This window comes from Clinocottus analis, unplaced genomic scaffold (genome assembly GCF_023055335.1).
Source record: "Clinocottus analis isolate CAN_PGR_092001 unplaced genomic scaffold, fCliAna1.0.p SCAF_15, whole genome shotgun sequence".
NCBI classification, from domain to species: Eukaryota; Metazoa; Chordata; class Actinopteri; order Perciformes; family Cottidae; genus Clinocottus; species Clinocottus analis.
Window position 1 is genome coordinate 1,287,794 of NW_027175876.1, and position 17,795 is coordinate 1,305,588.

The window sequence follows — 17,795 nt, forward strand, 5'->3', positions numbered from 1 at the left end:
AAGTGTTGTTCAGACTGACCCCAACTCTGTCCATGTGCATGGCGTTGAGATTTTACTGTACAGTTTTGGAGAAAAGTGACTTCAAAGTCAGCTTACATGTAATAATGATATTTATAACTTCACAATTTTCAATATTCAAACGGCTGTAAAAACAGATCCTTAAACTTGTAAAGTAAACTTACAATTAATTCTGCTTTCTTTAAGCACAGAATATACTGTTTGTGAATTTGCATTCCAGCATGATGAGCGTCAAAGCTCATTACAGCACATAAATTAAGATACCTTCGACCTGAAATGAACAAATGTGAAACAAGTTGTGAAATACAAAAAAAAAAAAAAACATCCTTTAATGATTTTTTTTTACAAAATGATGTTCTGTCTGTTAAACGAGGGCATCTCTTCACCTTCAAAACATCTTAATTCCTACAAATATCAATGCATCCAAGGTTTGAGAGAATCTTGACTTGAAATATATACATCAATGCCATCATTTTTTTTAGTGCAGAGTGAACGGCTACAACTGTTCACAGCAGGATATATAACGACAAAATAAACTGTTCTGTGTGCGAACATGTCAACATTTACAGTTCACAGGATTACGTTGTCCTCGGCAGTGATTCGCTCGGTGTTGTCGTGTTACCGTTGCCACAGTGGAAGATTGCTGCACTTTCACATTGCAACACAGGAAAATAAACGGACGTACGAAAAAGACGCACAAACTTAAAAAAAAAAATCTTTCCTCATTCTTGGCCTCCAGTTAGTTTATGGAACAGTTCTTCGTCTAGCGTCTCGTTCTGGTCTTTAGATCTTGTGGAGAGGAAGATGTAACCGCCGATAAACTCGTGGACCACCTTGCAGTCGCAGCTCAAACAGCAGAAAGCCATCGACACGTTCTGGTCGAACTCTATGGTCACCTGCAATCACACGGAAAGTGTTAATGCTCCCTAAAGCAAAGCCGTCTGATAAATCATTGGAATAAGTGGCGTCCCGACCCCCCCCCCCCTCCTCCACACCCACCCACTCACCTGTCTTATCTCCCAGTTGACGTTCCACTGCTTCATGTTGGCGAACCTCCATGTGGTGACAGGCACACCGGAGGACATGTCCATGCGGATCAGACGGTTGTAAGAGATCCCCAGAATCTCATCCTTCTTGCTGCCTTTGAATCTGAAACACGCAAACATCAAAAGAATAACCAAACCATCGTTCGTAAAACGTCATTTTGCTGTGCAAATATGTCATTGAAGTGCGTGAAATGCACTTCAATATACACGCACTGTACCTGACAATGTAGTAGTTGATGCCGAACTCCGGAAGCGACTGCCAGGCCTGGATGAAGCGCATCTTGGCCTCCATCAGAGACAGCCGCGCGATGTTCTGGTGGGCCTCCAGGATGCGTGCGGTCAGCTTGAAACAAAAAGTAGGCGGATTTAGCAAATAGGGGATGAAAAACTGTGGCGTACCGCCATGGACGGTGTCGCGTGATGCCGACACGTCGCCCTGAGACCCACCTGCTTGGTCTTGTGCTTCTTGGTGTAGCGCGGCGAGAAGAAACATTCGGCGTTCATCTCCATGGTGTCGAGGTCAGGAGCCGCCTGACCAGGAGGGGGCGCCAGGCTCTTCATCTGCAGGAAGGACTGGATGTTCCTCACTTCTGACTTGTAGGAGCTGTAGGCCATCGTCTTGCCCTTGGAGGCCAGGATGCATGCAGCTTTCCACTTGGCGTACTGCGTTTGCTGCGGCAAAATGTTAAGGACGGTTTACGACATCGGTCAGGGATTTAGAAAAAAAAAGAGATGGAATTGCTGGTTATTGCAGGAAAAAGCACAATGCATTGGGACAAAGAGGAGGGCCTTACGTTGTCACATCGGATGTACACCTCGTTCATCCCGTCGGCGACTGGGAGCAGGAGCTTAATGCCGAACTTCTTCTCCGTGACGTTGACATCGGGGACTACCTCACAACCTGTCCGGTGAAGAGGAAGGATAGTTGTGAATTTGAAGAGTCATTTTTGTATTTTCAACGTGAACCTATAGTTTCATGTTTTTGTGTTACAAAGAGCTGCAATGTAGTAGCTCAGTGCACTTATCACTGTTCTTGTATGGAACCACAAAAGTGCCTGTTTTTTTGCCCCTGACGGGCTCAGATTATTGTTTTAAATGTGTGACGATGTGTGTGATGTAGTAACAAACAGCCTGGCTCAAGCAAAAGGTTAAGAAAATGGCTTAATTTCTTCTGAGCGTGTCGGTTGCAAAAATAGGGTCCAGGTTGAACAATATCAAAGTCCTCCTTTTACTACAAAAGAAGAGATACAACAGATCTGCTCATATGAGTGAATTGTGTGTGAAATGTGTGTGAAATGTAACAGAGAGAGTTTTTCACATCGGCCGACTTCACTGACCTCGGAGGTGAAACTGCTCGACGGGTTCTCCGCTGGAGGTCTCCTTGCTCTTGTAGTAGGAGATGGTGGTGTCCTTGAATACAAACCAGTACTCTTTGTACGGCCGCAGCGTTAGTCTTTTGGGTCTGATTCAAGGCAGCGGGAAATAAAAATAAATCACTGCTTTTTGGCTGAAATGCATGTTATGAGTAAAAGCCTCGAAGCGAAACAGCGTAAATGTTTTATGGAGGTTATGATATACATACAGAGCAGTGAGCAGCTCAAAAGAAGGTCATTTCCTTTAATCAATTATCAGACAACATATAAGCCATTATGAGATTAAGAGGCATAAATACACACAATAAATTGGTATTGAGAATATTTCACCCCTGTCCTATAAATCAAACCGTAAGGCTGCAAGACACTACATTAGGCAGATTTAAAAGCACTAAAAGGTGAGGGTTTAAACGACGGGAAAAGATCAATTTCAGATGGAGGGATTTCACTTCAGTTATTCATGATGGCATCTTCATTTTATAGGAACAAAAGGTGGGTTTACCTAAACAGCCGGAGGGTATCTGCCAGCTCAGGAATGTCTGTAATGTCTTCCTGGGGGCGGGACAAACAACTGTCAATTATCCCGTGACTTCTCTTGACATCACCGTGTTAAGACATGCAATCAACGGAGACCTAACAATCACTCCTGCTAGAAAAAAAAAAACAGGTGTTCTGCTGAAACAGACCTGGAAACCTTAAAATCACACTCAACATCCATCCCAATGTAGCACCGTCTAAAAAAAAATAAAAGTAAAGATGTTTACCAGAATTCGGTCGGTGAGTCCGCCCTCAAGTGTCACCTCCAAGTTGGACAGGGCGGCCTCCACTTCGTCTATTTCTGGCTCGTTGGAGTGGTCCAGTGGTTCACTTGACATGGTCAGTTTACAGATGTGATACTGAAAAAGGAAGTAAAATGAAAGCTTTTACTTTGGTCTCCGTCTCCGAAAAAAGACTGAAGGATTTTATTTCAAGACCACGACTGTGAGAACTGCGTGTGCATTGTCTGAATTATATGTTGACATAATTACTGTAATTGTTCATAGAAAACACAACGGATAAATCCCACACATAAAGTGCCCTCCTCCCCCGCGATGCCTTTTATTTTAACAAGACATTTCTCATGTTGCAGTTACCAATGCAGTATAATATATGATGGCAAAAAGAGGTGAATTATTGCTTCCTTAAAGCAAACATTCATTGCTTCCTAAAAAAGGGAATCTTTTTCTGTTTTCTGTGGGTGTTTTTGTGAGGATGAGGATTTTTGTTCCACATTTTAACATTAGTGTGTCCTGCAGTGCGAGACTTGCCCTAATTTGGTTTTGACTTGGTCTCAACGCTTAACAGTTTGGTCTTGTCAAGGTCTTGATACCTTCTGGTCTTAAAGTGGTCTCAACCCTTCAAAGTCTTGGCTTCATGGTCTTGGTACCTTCTGGTCTTAACTTGGTCTCAACCCTTCAAAGTCTTGGCTTCGTCATGGTCTTGATACCTTCTGGTCTTGGCTTTGACTTGGTCTCAACCTCTCAAAGTCTTAGTCTTGTCTCAGCCTTGATACCTTCTGGTCTTGGTCTTGGTCTCAACCCTTCAAAGTCTTGGTCTTAACACCTTCTGGTCTTGGTCATTATTTGGTCTCTCCATTTAGGTGTTCTTGACTACAACACTGCCGTAGGTAGAAAAACTCAACTTACTTTTCTAACAACAACGATCAAAGTATTCTCACGAGTACACGTCATCGTGCCTTAAGACGGTTTTCGCAAGGCAGGCATGAGTCAGAGCGAGCGCTGTGTGCAAGCCACTACGCCAACGTGTAGGTGAGTGATCTCTCTTTGAATCACTGCGAATTCTGAATCACCACAAAATATCCGCTGAACTAATCAGAGACGGCCTGAAATTTAGACACAGAGAATGTCACATCACACACTTTATCATGTGGATCATTAGTTCGTGAGAGCGAATGTATCTAATGGGGAGCTTTAAGTTTTACCATACTACTTTTCCCACCACTAAATCTCTCTTCCTATATCTTTGCCCCTCCCATCCCTCCTACCCTCCATCTCCAGTGGGATTTTCCTCATGTCCTGACACGTCCTCGCATGGATTCAGACACCAAACCGTCTCTTCCGGACGGATACTATTCAGAGCTCCAAGACCGCCATAGACTGTACGTACAGCTGATTTAGGCCACATTGCCAGCATGCCAAGTTAAATCAGGGGTGCCGTACGTTAGTATAGTTCTAGGTGTATAATCAATGACAAAATGTATGATTTATCGATGTGCCATCAGTTTACTTATGCTGAAGAATTGACTGTACCTTCACCCACTGAACCGTACGTCAATTTAATGGCCGTGATGGCGTGTTATTCACCTGTAATGAAGCAAACATCAGCATTTCCTCCTCCGTGCAGTCTATCTCCTCCAGCAGGATGGACCAGCGAGCTTGTTCGTACAGCTGGGTTATTCTGATGGCGTCGTACTAAAAACACAAATCCATTCGAATTGAATTCGAAAACCTTAAAATTGAGTCGAAAATCTTTAGTTTTTACATTTTTGCCTCTCTTACTTTGGGATTGAGGTCGAAGAAGACATTGTACTTGAAGCGAAGCAGTAGCTTTTCTTCATCTTGAATGTCTTGCTCCATGAGAGAACGAGACGAGTCCAACCACCTGTCAATCACAGCGAAGAAACAGTTAGACGAGATGTGGGAGTATTAAATCTATGGGCGTAAAAAAGAAGAGGTAACTCTGCTCGTCTACCCTGCATTGTTGATTGCTTTGTCCACCGGCGAGAGCGGCTGGTACATCTTGGCCAACTCGGCAGGCGGCAAGTTTGGCTGCGAGTCGGCCAAAGGGTTCTCTCCAAACCAAAGGCTGGTGGCAGACACCGGCATCCCGTTCTCTGGGTCGTAGGTGGCTGTCATGGTCTTACTGTTGTACACGGGGCCTTTGTTCAAGGAGAATAACGGAGTGGATAAATGATTAAAATCTTCGGCATACCTTCATAGCGCATTTAAAGGAATTGTAAAAAAGGAGACACACTTGAAGTTGAGATTATCTCCACTGTCGGATTGCATAACAGGACGCTTAAAAAGCAAAGGGAACATTTTCAAAGGAGGCCGAACGGCGAGAATAAAAGTTTGACAGGAAGCTGGAGACTCTTTAAAAACTAAATGAGACACGGTGAAACCGGGGAAGCTACCAACATTAAAGGCGACAGAGATCAAAGGTCTTAATAAGAGTGATCTTTAGGTTGGTGTGAAACCCGAACTGGATGCGAGCGGAAGGGAAAACCCCGAAGAACACGGCGGCATACTGAACAATTCTTTCAGATCTCAGTGATGGGAAAAGTGTGGCCCGCCGGATCTCCGCAAGCGCTACGAATGGACGTTTCTCACCTATACTTGCAGAAGTAACTCAGACATACCAGACGCTATCGCTTCCAGGGCCAATGAGTATTGGCCTGAACCTTTCCAGAGATGCTGCGGGTCGCTTTTGGATCGAGCTCAGGTGCTCATGCGCTGGGAAGCCATGTTTTTTTTGGGGCTTTGTAAAGAAACAGCAGTACCTGAGCTCCCCGGTCCCCCGCTGAATAAATCAATGTCCCAGATGTCTTCTTGTGCCGAGTTCTTGTCTTTCTTCTTCTTCTTCTTAGAGGGATCGTCGGGAGGCTTCAGCAGGGACAGTTCCTCTGATCTCCTGATGTCTGAGACCGGGGGAGGGACGAGGAAGAAGGAAGCAAGGTGAGTCTTCATTTCAGATCAATCAAGAATGCAAAAACGGCAGCGGAGAAGACTCACTGAGTATTTGACAGATCTCCGCCACCGCCTTGAAGACCACGCTGGAGAAGCTGACGGTCATTTTGATGGTTTTCATATTGGGGAGCTGCAGCAACAGCGGTTTGTGCTGCGGTGTGTAGCGCAGGTCAGCGTCAGCCTGCGGAGAAACAATTTGGATTTTGAACCACACACTCTTTCCTTTCTCATCCACGTGTAGATCTTTGCAACAGAAACTAGTACATGTACTATAAAGGGTTCACACGCGCAATCTATAGACACTGAGGTTTTTTTCATGATGGAACTTTGACATAAATGTGCATTGAAATCCTATCCTCGTCTTTTTTTCGTCTTTTTCCTGCATGAATTGGGTCGTTATAGCTAAATAGTTTTCGGTTATTTAAAAAAAAACATTTCTAGATTTTTTTAAAAATTAAAACAAACTGATTAAATCACTTCGGCATCGACGTATTACCTGAATCCCATACTTGTCCAAGGTCCAGTGGGTCTTGAGCAGCCAGCATTTCCTCTGCTCCCACCACAGGGCGTGGTCTGACCAGTCCTGGGGAGCCTCTGAGGACGCACAGATGAAGTAAAACTTATTCATTCAATTCAATTCGGTTTATTTTGTACAGGGAAAAAAGGAAAGAAACCTTCATAGAGCAACAGAAGAGGATCCCTCTCCCCAGATGGACAGAAGCAACAGATGTCATGTGACCAGAATAAACAACGCAACAGAGTTACAGCAGATTACATAATTGTGACTGAAATTATTAATATAAATAGTAATAGGTATGGACTACGATTACAACAATGCTGCTGCCATATCTCAAAGTTTAAAGGGCCTCGAGGTGGAGCTTTGGCTTCGTATCTACAACCAACACACACACTTCCTGTTCCCAGCGTTGCGTGGGTGGCCGAGCGTGATTAAAGTGTGGTTTCATGAGTCTGTACCTGCAAACATGTTATGGTGCTGGGCCCAAAGTCGCCCGTCGGTGACAAACTACTTAGTCATCCATTGTGTCTCGTGCCGTTCGAACCACCTCACTAACGTTGCCGTCACACTACAGTTTGCGCCTGTGATTTTCTGGAGAGAGAGATGTCAGCTCAGGTTGTTGCTGAACTTTGGCCCCTGAGGCTACACAAGCCACGGCATTGTGGCACAACAATAGCACCGCGCTGGGGAGAAAAATGCAGGACAAACAAGGGTGTGGCTTGACTCACAGAGGTGTTGCGCCAGCACGGGGGGAGGTTTATGAAGGTAGATTTGTGTCTATTTTTACCTTTTTTTTGAGAGCAATTTATTAATTTTTTAAATGTTTTTTTCTGAGCAAATTTGAGTTGTGAGAGCGTTTTTTTTTTTTTTGAGAGTAATTTTTTTTTTGAGCGTTTTTTTTTTGAGCAAATTTGAGTTGTGAGAGCGTTATTTTTTTTTCAGAGCAATTTTTTTTTTGCGTTTTTTTTTTAGCAAATTTGAGTTGTGAGAGCGTTTTTTTTTTTTTTTTTGAGTCATTTTTTTTTTGAGCGTTTTTTTTTTGAGCAAATTTGAGTTCTGAGATCATTTTTTTCCGAGCTTTTTCTAAAGCGTTTTTTTTTTTTGAGAGTAATTTTTTTTTTTTTTGAGAGTAATTTTTTTTTTTGAGCGTTTTTTTTTTGGAGCAAATTCGAGTTGTGAGAGCGTAATTTTTTTTTCAGAGCAATTTTTTTTTTGCGTTTTTTTTTGAGCAAATTTGAGTTGTGAGAGCGTTTTTTTTTTTTTTGAGAGTAATTTTTTTTTTGAGCGTTTTTTTTTTGAGCAAATTTGAGTTGTGAGAGCGTTATTTTTTTTTCAGAGCAATTTTTTTTTTGCGTTTTTTTTTTTAGCAAATTTGAGTTGTGAGAGCGTTTTTTTTTTTTTTTTTTTGAGTCATTTTTTTTTGAGCGTTTTTTTTTTGAGCAAATTTGAGTTCTGAGATCATTTTTTTCCGAGCTTTTTCTAAAGCGTTTTTTTTTTTTGAGAGTAATTTTTTTTTTTTTGAGAGTAATTTTTTTTTTTGAGCGTTTTTTTTTTGGAGCAAATTTGAGTTGTGAGAGCGTAATTTTTTTTTCAGAGCAATTTTTTTTTTGCGTTTTTTTTTGAGCAAATTTGAGTTCTGAGATCATTTTTTTCCGAGCTTTTTCTAAAGCGTTTTTTTTTTTTGAGAGTAATTTTTTTTTTTTTGAGAGTAATTTTTTTTTTTGAGCGTTTTTTTTTTGGAGCAAATTTGAGTTGTGAGAGCGTTATTTTTTTTTCAGAGCAATTTTTTTTTTGCGTTTTTTTTTGAGCAAATTTGAGTTTGCTCAAATTTGCGTTTTTTTTTTTTTGAGAGTAATTTTTTTTTTTTTGAGAGTAATTTTTTTTTTTGAGCGTTTTTTTTTTGGAGCAAATTTGAGTTGTGAGAGCGTAATTTTTTTTTCAGAGCAATTTTTTTTTTGCGTTTTTTTTTGAGCAAATTTGAGTTCTGAGATCATTTTTTTCCGAGCTTTTTCTAAAGCGTTTTTTTTTTTTGAGAGTAATTTTTTTTTTTTTGAGAGTAATTTTTTTTTTTGAGCGTTTTTTTTTTGGAGCAAATTTGAGTTGTGAGAGCGTAATTTTTTTTTCAGAGCAATTTTTTTTTTGCGTTTTTTTTTGAGCAAATTTGAGTTGTGAGAGCGTTTTTTTTTTTTTTGAGAGTAATTTTTTTTTTGAGCGTTTTTTTTTTGAGCAAATTTGAGTTGTGAGAGCGTTATTTTTTTTTCAGAGCAATTTTTTTTTTGCGTTTTTTTTTTAGCAAATTTGAGTTCTGAGATCATTTTTTTCCGAGCTTTTTCTAAAGCGTTTTTTTTTTTTGAGAGTAATTTTTTTTTTTTTGAGAGTAATTTTTTTTTTGAGCGTTTTTTTTTTGAGCAAATTTGAGTTGTGAGAGCGTTATTTTTTTTTCAGAGCAATTTTTTTTTTGCGTTTTTTTTTTAGCAAATTTGAGTTGTGAGAGCGTTTTTTTTTTTTTTTTTTGAGTCATTTTTTTTTTAGCGTTTTTTTTTTGAGCAAATTTGAGTTCTGAGATCATTTTTTTCCGAGCTTTTTCTAAAGCCTTTTTTTTTTTTGAGAGTAATTTTTTTTTTTTTGAGAGTAATTTTTTTTTTTGAGCGTTTTTTTTTTGGAGCAAATTTGAGTTGTGAGAGCGTAATTTTTTTTTCAGAGCAATTTTTTTTTTGCGTTTTTTTTTGAGCAAATTTGAGTTCTGAGATCATTTTTTTCCGAGCTTTTTCTAAAGCGTTTTTTTTTTTTGAGAGTAATTTTTTTTTTTTTGAGAGTAATTTTTTTTTTTGAGCGTTTTTTTTTTGGAGCAAATTTGAGTTGTGAGAGCGTTATTTTTTTTTCAGAGCAATTTTTTTTTTGCGTTTTTTTTTGAGCAAATTTGAGTTTGCTCAAATTTGCGTTTTTTTTTTTTTTGAGAGTAATTTTTTTTTTTTTGAGAGTAATTTTTTTTTTTGAGCGTTTTTTTTTTGGAGCAAATTTGAGTTGTGAGAGCGTAATTTTTTTTTCAGAGCAATTTTTTTTTTGCGTTTTTTTTTGAGCAAATTTGAGTTCTGAGATCATTTTTTTCCGAGCTTTTTCTAAAGCGTTTTTTTTTTTTGAGAGTAATTTTTTTTTTTTTGAGAGTAATTTTTTTTTTTGAGCGTTTTTTTTTTGGAGCAAATTTGAGTTGTGAGAGCGTAATTTTTTTTTCAGAGCAATTTTTTTTTTGCGTTTTTTTTTGAGCAAATTTGAGTTGTGAGAGCGTTTTTTTTTTTTTTGAGAGTAATTTTTTTTTTGAGCGTTTTTTTTTTGAGCAAATTTGAGTTGTGAGAGCGTTATTTTTTTTTCAGAGCAATTTTTTTTTTGCGTTTTTTTTTTAGCAAATTTGAGTTGTGAGAGCGTTTTTTTTTTTTTTTTTGAGTCATTTTTTTTTGAGCGTTTTTTTTTTGAGCAAATTTGAGTTCTGAGATCATTTTTTTCCGAGCTTTTTCTAAAGCGTTTTTTTTTTTTGAGAGTAATTTTTTTTTTTTTGAGAGTAATTTTTTTTTTTGAGCGTTTTTTTTTTGGAGCAAATTTGAGTTGTGAGAGCGTAATTTTTTTTTCAGAGCAATTTTTTTTTTGTGTTTTTTTTTTAAGCAAATTTGAGTTGTGAGAGCGTTTTTTTTTTTTTTGAGAGTAATTTTTTTTTTGAGCGTTTTTTTTTTGAGCAAATTTGAGTTGTGAGAGCGTTATTTTTTTTTCAGAGCAATTTTTTTTTTGCGTTTTTTTTTTAGCAAATTTGAGTTGTGAGAGCGTTTTTTTTTTTTTTTTTGAGAGTAATTTTTTTTTTGAGCGTTTTTTTTTTGAGCAAATTTGAGTTGTGAGAGCGTTATTTTTTTTTCAGAGCAATTTTTTTTTTGCGTTTTTTTTTTAGCAAATTTGAGTTGTGAGAGCGTTTTTTTTTTTTTTTTGAGTCATTTTTTTTTTGAGCGTTTTTTTTTTGAGCAAATTTGAGTTCTGAGATCATTTTTTTCCGAGCTTTTTCTAAAGCGTTTTTTTTTTTTGAGAGTAATTTTTTTTTTTTTGAGAGTAATTTTTTTTTTTGAGCGTTTTTTTTTTGGAGCAAATTTGAGTTGTGAGAGCGTAATTTTTTTTTCAGAGCAATTTTTTTTTTGCGTTTTTTTTTGAGCAAATTTGAGTTGTGAGAGCGTTTTTTTTTTTTTTGAGAGTAATTTTTTTTTTTTTGAGAGTAATTTTTTTTTTTGAGCGTTTTTTTTTTGGAGCAAATTTGAGTTGTGAGAGCGTAATTTTTTTTTCAGAGCAATTTTTTTTTTGCGTTTTTTTTTGAGCAAATTTGAGTTGTGAGAGCGTTTTTTTTTTTTTTGAGAGTAATTTTTTTTTTGAGCGTTTTTTTTTTGAGCAAATTTGAGTTGTGAGAGCGTTATTTTTTTTTCAGAGCAATTTTTTTTTTGCGTTTTTTTTTTAGCAAATTTGAGTTGTGAGAGCGTTTTTTTTTTTTTTTTTTGAGTCATTTTTTTTTGAGCGTTTTTTTTTTGAGCAAATTTGAGTTCTGAGATCATTTTTTTCCGAGCTTTTTCTAAAGCGTTTTTTTTTTTTGAGAGTAATTTTTTTTTTTTTGAGAGTAATTTTTTTTTTTGAGCGTTTTTTTTTTGGAGCAAATTTGAGTTGTGAGAGCGTAATTTTTTTTTCAGAGCAATTTTTTTTTTGCGTTTTTTTTTGAGCAAATTTGAGTTGTGAGAGCGTTTTTTTTTTTTTTTGAGTGGTTTTTTTTTGAGCAAATTTGAGTTCTGGGATCATTTTTTTTTCCGAGCTTTTTTTAAAGCGTTTTTTTTTTTTGAGAGTAATTTTTTTTTTTGAGCGTTTTTTTTTTTGAGCAAATTTGAGTTGTGAGAGCGTTATTTTTTTTTCAGAGCAATTTTTTTTTTGCGTTTTTTTTTTCAAGCAAATTTGAGTTGTGAGAGCGTTTTTTTTTTTTTAGAGCAATTTTTTTCCGTTTTTTTTTTAGCAAAATTGAGTTGTAAGAGCGTTTTTTTTTTTTGAGAGTAATTTTTTTTTTTTGCGTTTTTTTTTTGGAGCAAATTTGAGTTCTGGGATCATTTTTTTTTTTCCGAGCTTTTTTAAAAGCGTTTTTTTTTTTTTTTAGAGCAATTTTTTTTTAGAGCGTTTTATATTTTTTTAGAGCAAATTTTTGTTTTGAGACTGTATTTTTTTTATTTTTTAGAGCGTTTCTTTGAATTGAGTGCAAAGATTTGGAGATAATTAAAAAAGACACAAATCTTCCTCCATAGAGGTTTAGAGGCACTGTCGAATGGACGCACGCTTTTATTGGGGTCTGAGGCACTCACTGATCTTCTCCACCAGCTTCAGCATGAGGCCTCCGATGTGCAGGTCTCCCTTCACCCTCAGCTTAAACTTCATGGACTCGTCTCCGTCCTTTTGATCCACCTGCACGGACAGCTCCCACGACGTCTCTCCATACTCGGCGGCTGTGATCATGGCCCTGTTGTGAAGAGAAACAGGTGCAGGTGGATTACAGAGAGAGGGTTGCACCTGGTTTCGGGGGGAAACGCCATCGAGTGTTAATTAATCACACGGTGGGGGAATTCCACTATGAAATGTGGATTCTGTTCTCCATTTGTTTGGAGGATTAGGAAACATCTGGGATTGAAAAAACATGACTCAGAGGGATAAGTGTTTCTCAACATCCTGTGGGAACGTTCAAATGAGTTAGCAAACACAGATTCTCAGTGTTTCTGTGCCTCTGCAGTATTTCACTGCAATGATACCGCAGCCCCTGGAGGACCTATGCTCGGCCGATACGTTCATAAATAAGAGATCAGGGAAACGCGTAGACTGGCAGATGCACAAGCTGGTGCCGAAAAGAAAGAAAGAAAGTTGATGAGAGGAGCACAGAACAGATAGTAAACACAGTAAACGTAGCACGGCTCAAGGCATTGTTGGATTGTAATTGTGAGAACGGGTGAATGGATGAAAGACATCAGGCAGGTAGAAGAAAGGGGAGAAGAGAGGAGGAGGAGGAGTAGAAGGAGGAGGAGGAGGGCACAGCTGTGGAATGTGTGACGAGCAGGGACACGAATCCTCTGCAGGAGAGAGAGCATGCAAAACAACAATTTCCACACGCTGCAGCAGATCTCCCCCTCTTTTCACATCCGAACAAAGAGATGCCAACTCACTCACATGCACACACACACACACACACACACACACACACACACACGTACGTACATTCGTCTAGACTGGGGCTATCTATAGAAGTGCCTCTTTCATTTGTCCGGGCAGCCCAGTGAAAATGCAGAATGTTGCTGTGTGAAAGTGTGTTGCCGGGAGGCTGGGTTTAATGAACACGCCGCTCCCTCTCCCTGCGCAGCTGCAGGGTACAGTTAAAAGTTTTAAAGCGTGCGTTTCTGCGGCGGGAAGGCTTGTTGAGATGTGTTGGAGCGTGATGAATCGACTACCACACCACAGTGTTACACCAGCGCAATGAAGGCGCAGATGAGCAATGATGTAATTTGGGCCTTGTCGAAATGCAAACATGAAAGTGAAATAAATTACTTTTTTTTCATATCAAATCTGCAATGGTCTTAAAGAGCTTTCATTCTCTTAAATCCTTCAAAGGTGTGACAAGTGTTTAATCTGCTATTCATAATTTACAGATGTTTGATATCCAACCAATAACTGCATTGCAGGAGCGGCCTTTATATCGGAGCAACTAGAGGAATGCAGCGCTGCAATAAGACATCCACACTGCATGAAAACGATCCCTCTTTTACAGCAGGCTATAAACACACACACACACACACACACACACACACACACACACACAAGTTACTACCTGAGACAATGTCCACAGCACTGTGCATCTTGTTATTACATAAATGAAGGACATAAACTATACAGTGGTAGCCCCGCCTCAGTATAGCAATAACAGCACAACAAAGTTCTACAAATGAACCATTAACTTTTTCTGTTCGGGCCTGCCACAGACACACACACACGCACGCACGCACACACACACCCAAGTCCCAACTGGACCCAATCATAGGATAAGTGTGTGCGTGTGTGTGTGTGTTTTCTTTCTCGTTTGGGTCATGAACAAAGTCTGCTTCATTCAATAACCTCAAATAACGGTCCGACAGCATCAAGACTCTGAAACCACTCTTACCTTAAAAGTCCAAAAGTTTTCTGCCGGTCAGCTTATTCCTATTAATGTTTTCTTGTGAGGTGGAAAGATCCAGGAATGAGGCACCTCCGGGAGTGAAGCCACGCCCCGTGTCCTGAGACAGGTAGCGCTCTCTGGGAGGAGGAGGAAGAGGAGGAGGAAGAGGAGGAGGAAGTGCGCTGGGTTCAGGGCTCAGCGGGTTGGAGCAAAGGTGGGTTTAGTTTGACCCGTCGTCGCTCACGCGATTTCTCATGTTTCAATAATTAAAGTGTAAACCAACGTCTGCAGGGCTACTTCCGTTTGTAGTGCACAACTGGCGCGCGAGGCGACGCGAGCACGCGCATTCAATAACCGAACTAGAAATATCCGGTTCGTTTTTTTTTTGTTTTTTTTTTACAATTATAAATTTGAACAGTTTGAGAGTAAAATGATGTATTTGCATGTTACACAATTTAAACCTGTCTGTGTTAAATGTATGGAGCCAAATATTAATTAATGTTTAGCTAGCTTAAAGCTAAAATGCCATTTTGTTCTTCAGTTGTTGTTTTTTTAAACTATTTGTCTCCAATACTCTGCAATAGTACTGAGAACAAAACGAGTATCTCGACAATGAACTTTGAATATTGTATTAATTACGCTTTGTTTCCTTAACTTGTGGCTAACTGTCACAGTTAAGTCACACACGGTTAATACACACCAGGTGATACAGGTGTGTGTTAACCATGTGTGATATACAGCATTTACATTGTTAGCTCGGGCTAATTCAAGTTATTTCTAAAAGGGAAGTCCACCAGTGGGAAGTTATTACTGTTTACTGAGAATGTTTAAATAGTGTTTAACTAACTGTAAGAAAGAAGAAAACAGGTTGAATGAGGATCGTCTCACAGGGGGTTTAGACGTTGTGTAAATAGCAAAGCAGGGCTGTTGCTCACGTTTAAGTGGATTTACAGAGACATGATGAATAATAGTTTACCTCAGATGAATCAGCCCACCTTCTTTAAAGCCCACACCCTGTCCAATGAGTAAAGAGATGAATCACTGCAGTCTGGGTTTTTTTATTCCACATAATGATATTGCCAGCTTATGAAACCACTATAACAGAGTAAAAAGTAAGTTTTCGGCAGTTTTGTGGATTATGCTACATGTAGGCGTAATCCTAAAGTGGTTTGTGCATGATGTGGACTTTTCTTCTGTTCCAGCCACTTGGGGATGAGGAGCCGCTGTGTGAAGCCTGCCACCCCCTGGAGTGTATTGGTAAGATCACACAGCATACATTAAATATGTGATATGATGTACATTTAGGGGTATTTATCTTGTACTTTTTAATCCCTGATTTAGACTTGTCCCTCACAAGATGAAAGGTCGTTTAGAACAATCTATTTACTAGTTTTTGTCAAAACAGTGGCAACAACAACATGAATAAAATATATGAATAATGTAAATTATTTGATCAATACATAAATACATATCATCTCTGTTTTCACGTGTTTTTCCATCTTTAATTTTAAACACACGTGTTCCTCTTTGATCACCTTCTTTTTAAAACTTTTTTAAAACATTTTTTTTAAACTTCTTCATGTTTCCCCTGCATTTAACGTCACATTGCAATGCATTGTGGGTGATGGGAATGTATGTGATTGACAGTCACAGTAATATTCATAAATGCTTTCAGCTTTTCTATATTTTAATAAAGATCCTTCTGCATTTAGATTTTATAAATCAATTTCAAAAAAGGTTCCCACGCATCCTGGAAAACATGGAAAACAGTTTAACAGAAAAAAAACATGAAAATAAGAGGAAAAATTCAAATGTCCTTGAAAATATTGGGTTTTCCTGGAAAATTATTGTAGTTTTCTTTAGCGGTGAATCAACTCTCAGCTATATTTATCACAGATCCAGAGAACGTGTAACATTGCCATCTGAAAGGATTAAAATTCAGGATCATCGACAATAAAAGGGTAGTTTTTGGACCACAATATTTTGAAAAAAAAAGCGTTTCTATTGTGGAAACGCTTTGAATCTGAGTAACATCATCCGTGAAGTGTAACTATTAGTCACTGCTGGCTGGAAACTGTGGTAGTTTTTATTATGATATGATCGTTGTGGCCATAGACTGCACGTCATTTAAAACCAGACTTCCACAGAGAAGACGCGATCCCTGCTCGTCAGAGCCGCTAGATCTTCACTGAAAATACAAACAAATCTAAAGGGAACCCTGTTTGAGATATTGTTCTGTTGAATAAAATAAGTAGAGGACATCCTAGACCTGCTCGTGAACTTTTATTACTTCAATAAAGTTGCTGCCACACAGTGGCGCCATCACACCACAGCAGAGCTGGAGGAAGAACAGCTCCGGTATCTAAAAAGGAAAAGGCGCTCCGTGTCTTTGGCTGAGAAACGGGCCACTGTTTGCTCAAACTCCGTAGTTCTTGACATGTGTGTTTTATGAACCACGGAAGTGCCGCAATCCACAAATTGAAGCCTGTTTTTTTTAAATTAAAAACATCTTTTTTATCATCTCCTTCCCATCACATAGAAGAAAGCAGAAGCCACTCGAGTGATCACAATATGAAAAAAATAAACACCTCTGAAGGAACACGGTGCTCCAAATGAAAGGCAATATTTTGGAGTCGCTGTTAATAAGCGTCATATTGCTCGCTGTGCTCTACTTTCTAGCTCCGTGATTAGGAAAAACCATCGCGGGGGGAAGTCTGGAACGCTCTCTTGCTTCTTTTTTGATTGGATGACGTCATACTTCATTGATTAAGTGAGGAACTTGTCTCTTTATTTGTCCCATCCAGGGGGGGGAGGAGATGCCAGTGTGCCAAAAAGGGAGGAAATGGGAGGACAGCTGCAGAAGGACTTGCCCTAGAGTCGGTTTGGACACTTCAGCGCGGTGGCCGGACGCCAACGCGAGGGCTCAAACCCTTCGCGCACCAGTTAAAAGACACTTTCTTTGACCATTTGATCATTTTGACCACGCCCGAAAGATTAAGTGCAGCAAACACGCCCGTGAGTCTCTCTCTTTCTCTCTCCTTCTCCCTCCCTAAGCTCTCTGTTCCAGCTCAGTCTTCAGCGCTGGCACACAAGGTCGCCTTGAGTCCTTGTGTAAGAGAGGAAATGTAAATTCCATGACAAAAACAAACAAATAAACCCTGAGCCTCATAAACTGTGTCATTGGTGGACAGACACATGGAAAATAACATCATTTGGACCTGTCAGGCCTGGATGGAGTACACACAAAGTAACACCATGTCCATGTCATCATGACACCTGCGGTCCTATTGGCAAGGCAGCGCGCGGAGTCCAGGCTAAAAGGAAAAGGACAAATATCCACTTTACTCCGGGGCCTGGGAGAATGATAAAATGCAGTCTTTTTGGAGTGATGAGGAGAGAGGGAACGAGCGAGGGAAACATTTTGGACTGTGGTTTTAAACACAATAAATTACATCTACTGCCTGAAGCTGGTCTGAACCTACTTGGAAGCGGGTGGGAAACAACATCTGTAGAAGCCTTTTTCGACCGGCTCTTTCTGTATTTATGGAAAGAGAAACCTCCTGGTGACCTGGGAACACGCTTACCCAATTAGCAGCCTCGCCGACGGATCAAATGGAAGTGAAAACATTCACCGCCGTGACGGAGACGCATCACAATGCCCTATTCATGCTGCCGAGCCCCGTGCTTTTTTTTTTTCGGGGCGAGGTGGGGTAGCGGGGGGTTTGTTCTTCGAGGGATGCGGTCGGGGAGGCGGGAGTAAATGCATGCAACGAGAAGCTAACTCACCTCACCGCCCCTTCTTTGACGTGTCGACGACGACGGAGGCCTCGCCCGCGGCTTGAACACGACACCTGGGGAGGTAAACACGGTTCAAAGGTGTTGTTTTCAGAAGGTTTG

At 39.3% G+C, this 17,795-nt stretch overlaps 1 protein-coding gene and 1 long non-coding RNA gene across 2 annotated transcripts; one reads left to right on the forward strand and one right to left on the reverse strand.

Annotated features, from left to right (window-relative positions):
* Nucleotides 1-379: 379 nt before the first annotated feature.
* Nucleotides 380-14,040, reverse strand: fermt1 (FERM domain containing kindlin 1). The gene is made up of 16 exons (XM_068576954.1): nucleotides 13,905-14,040; nucleotides 12,067-12,221; nucleotides 6,680-6,777; nucleotides 6,229-6,364; nucleotides 5,997-6,134; nucleotides 5,189-5,375; nucleotides 4,996-5,098; nucleotides 4,801-4,908; nucleotides 3,202-3,333; nucleotides 2,940-2,989; nucleotides 2,402-2,526; nucleotides 1,859-1,965; nucleotides 1,512-1,736; nucleotides 1,283-1,407; nucleotides 1,026-1,167; nucleotides 380-914 (listed from the first exon to the last, which is right to left on the reverse strand). The coding sequence occupies exons 2-16, from the start codon at nucleotides 12,215-12,217 to the stop codon at nucleotides 741-743; spliced, it is 2,001 nt and encodes a 666-aa protein (XP_068433055.1). The 5' UTR covers nucleotides 12,218-12,221; nucleotides 13,905-14,040; the 3' UTR covers nucleotides 380-740.
* LOC137785588 (uncharacterized) lies at nucleotides 13,989-17,497 on the forward strand. Its single transcript, XR_011077522.1, has 3 exons — nucleotides 13,989-14,112; nucleotides 15,101-15,155; nucleotides 16,703-17,497. It is a non-coding gene; the product is annotated as an uncharacterized lncRNA (long non-coding RNA).
* Nucleotides 17,498-17,795: the final 298 nt, after the last annotated feature.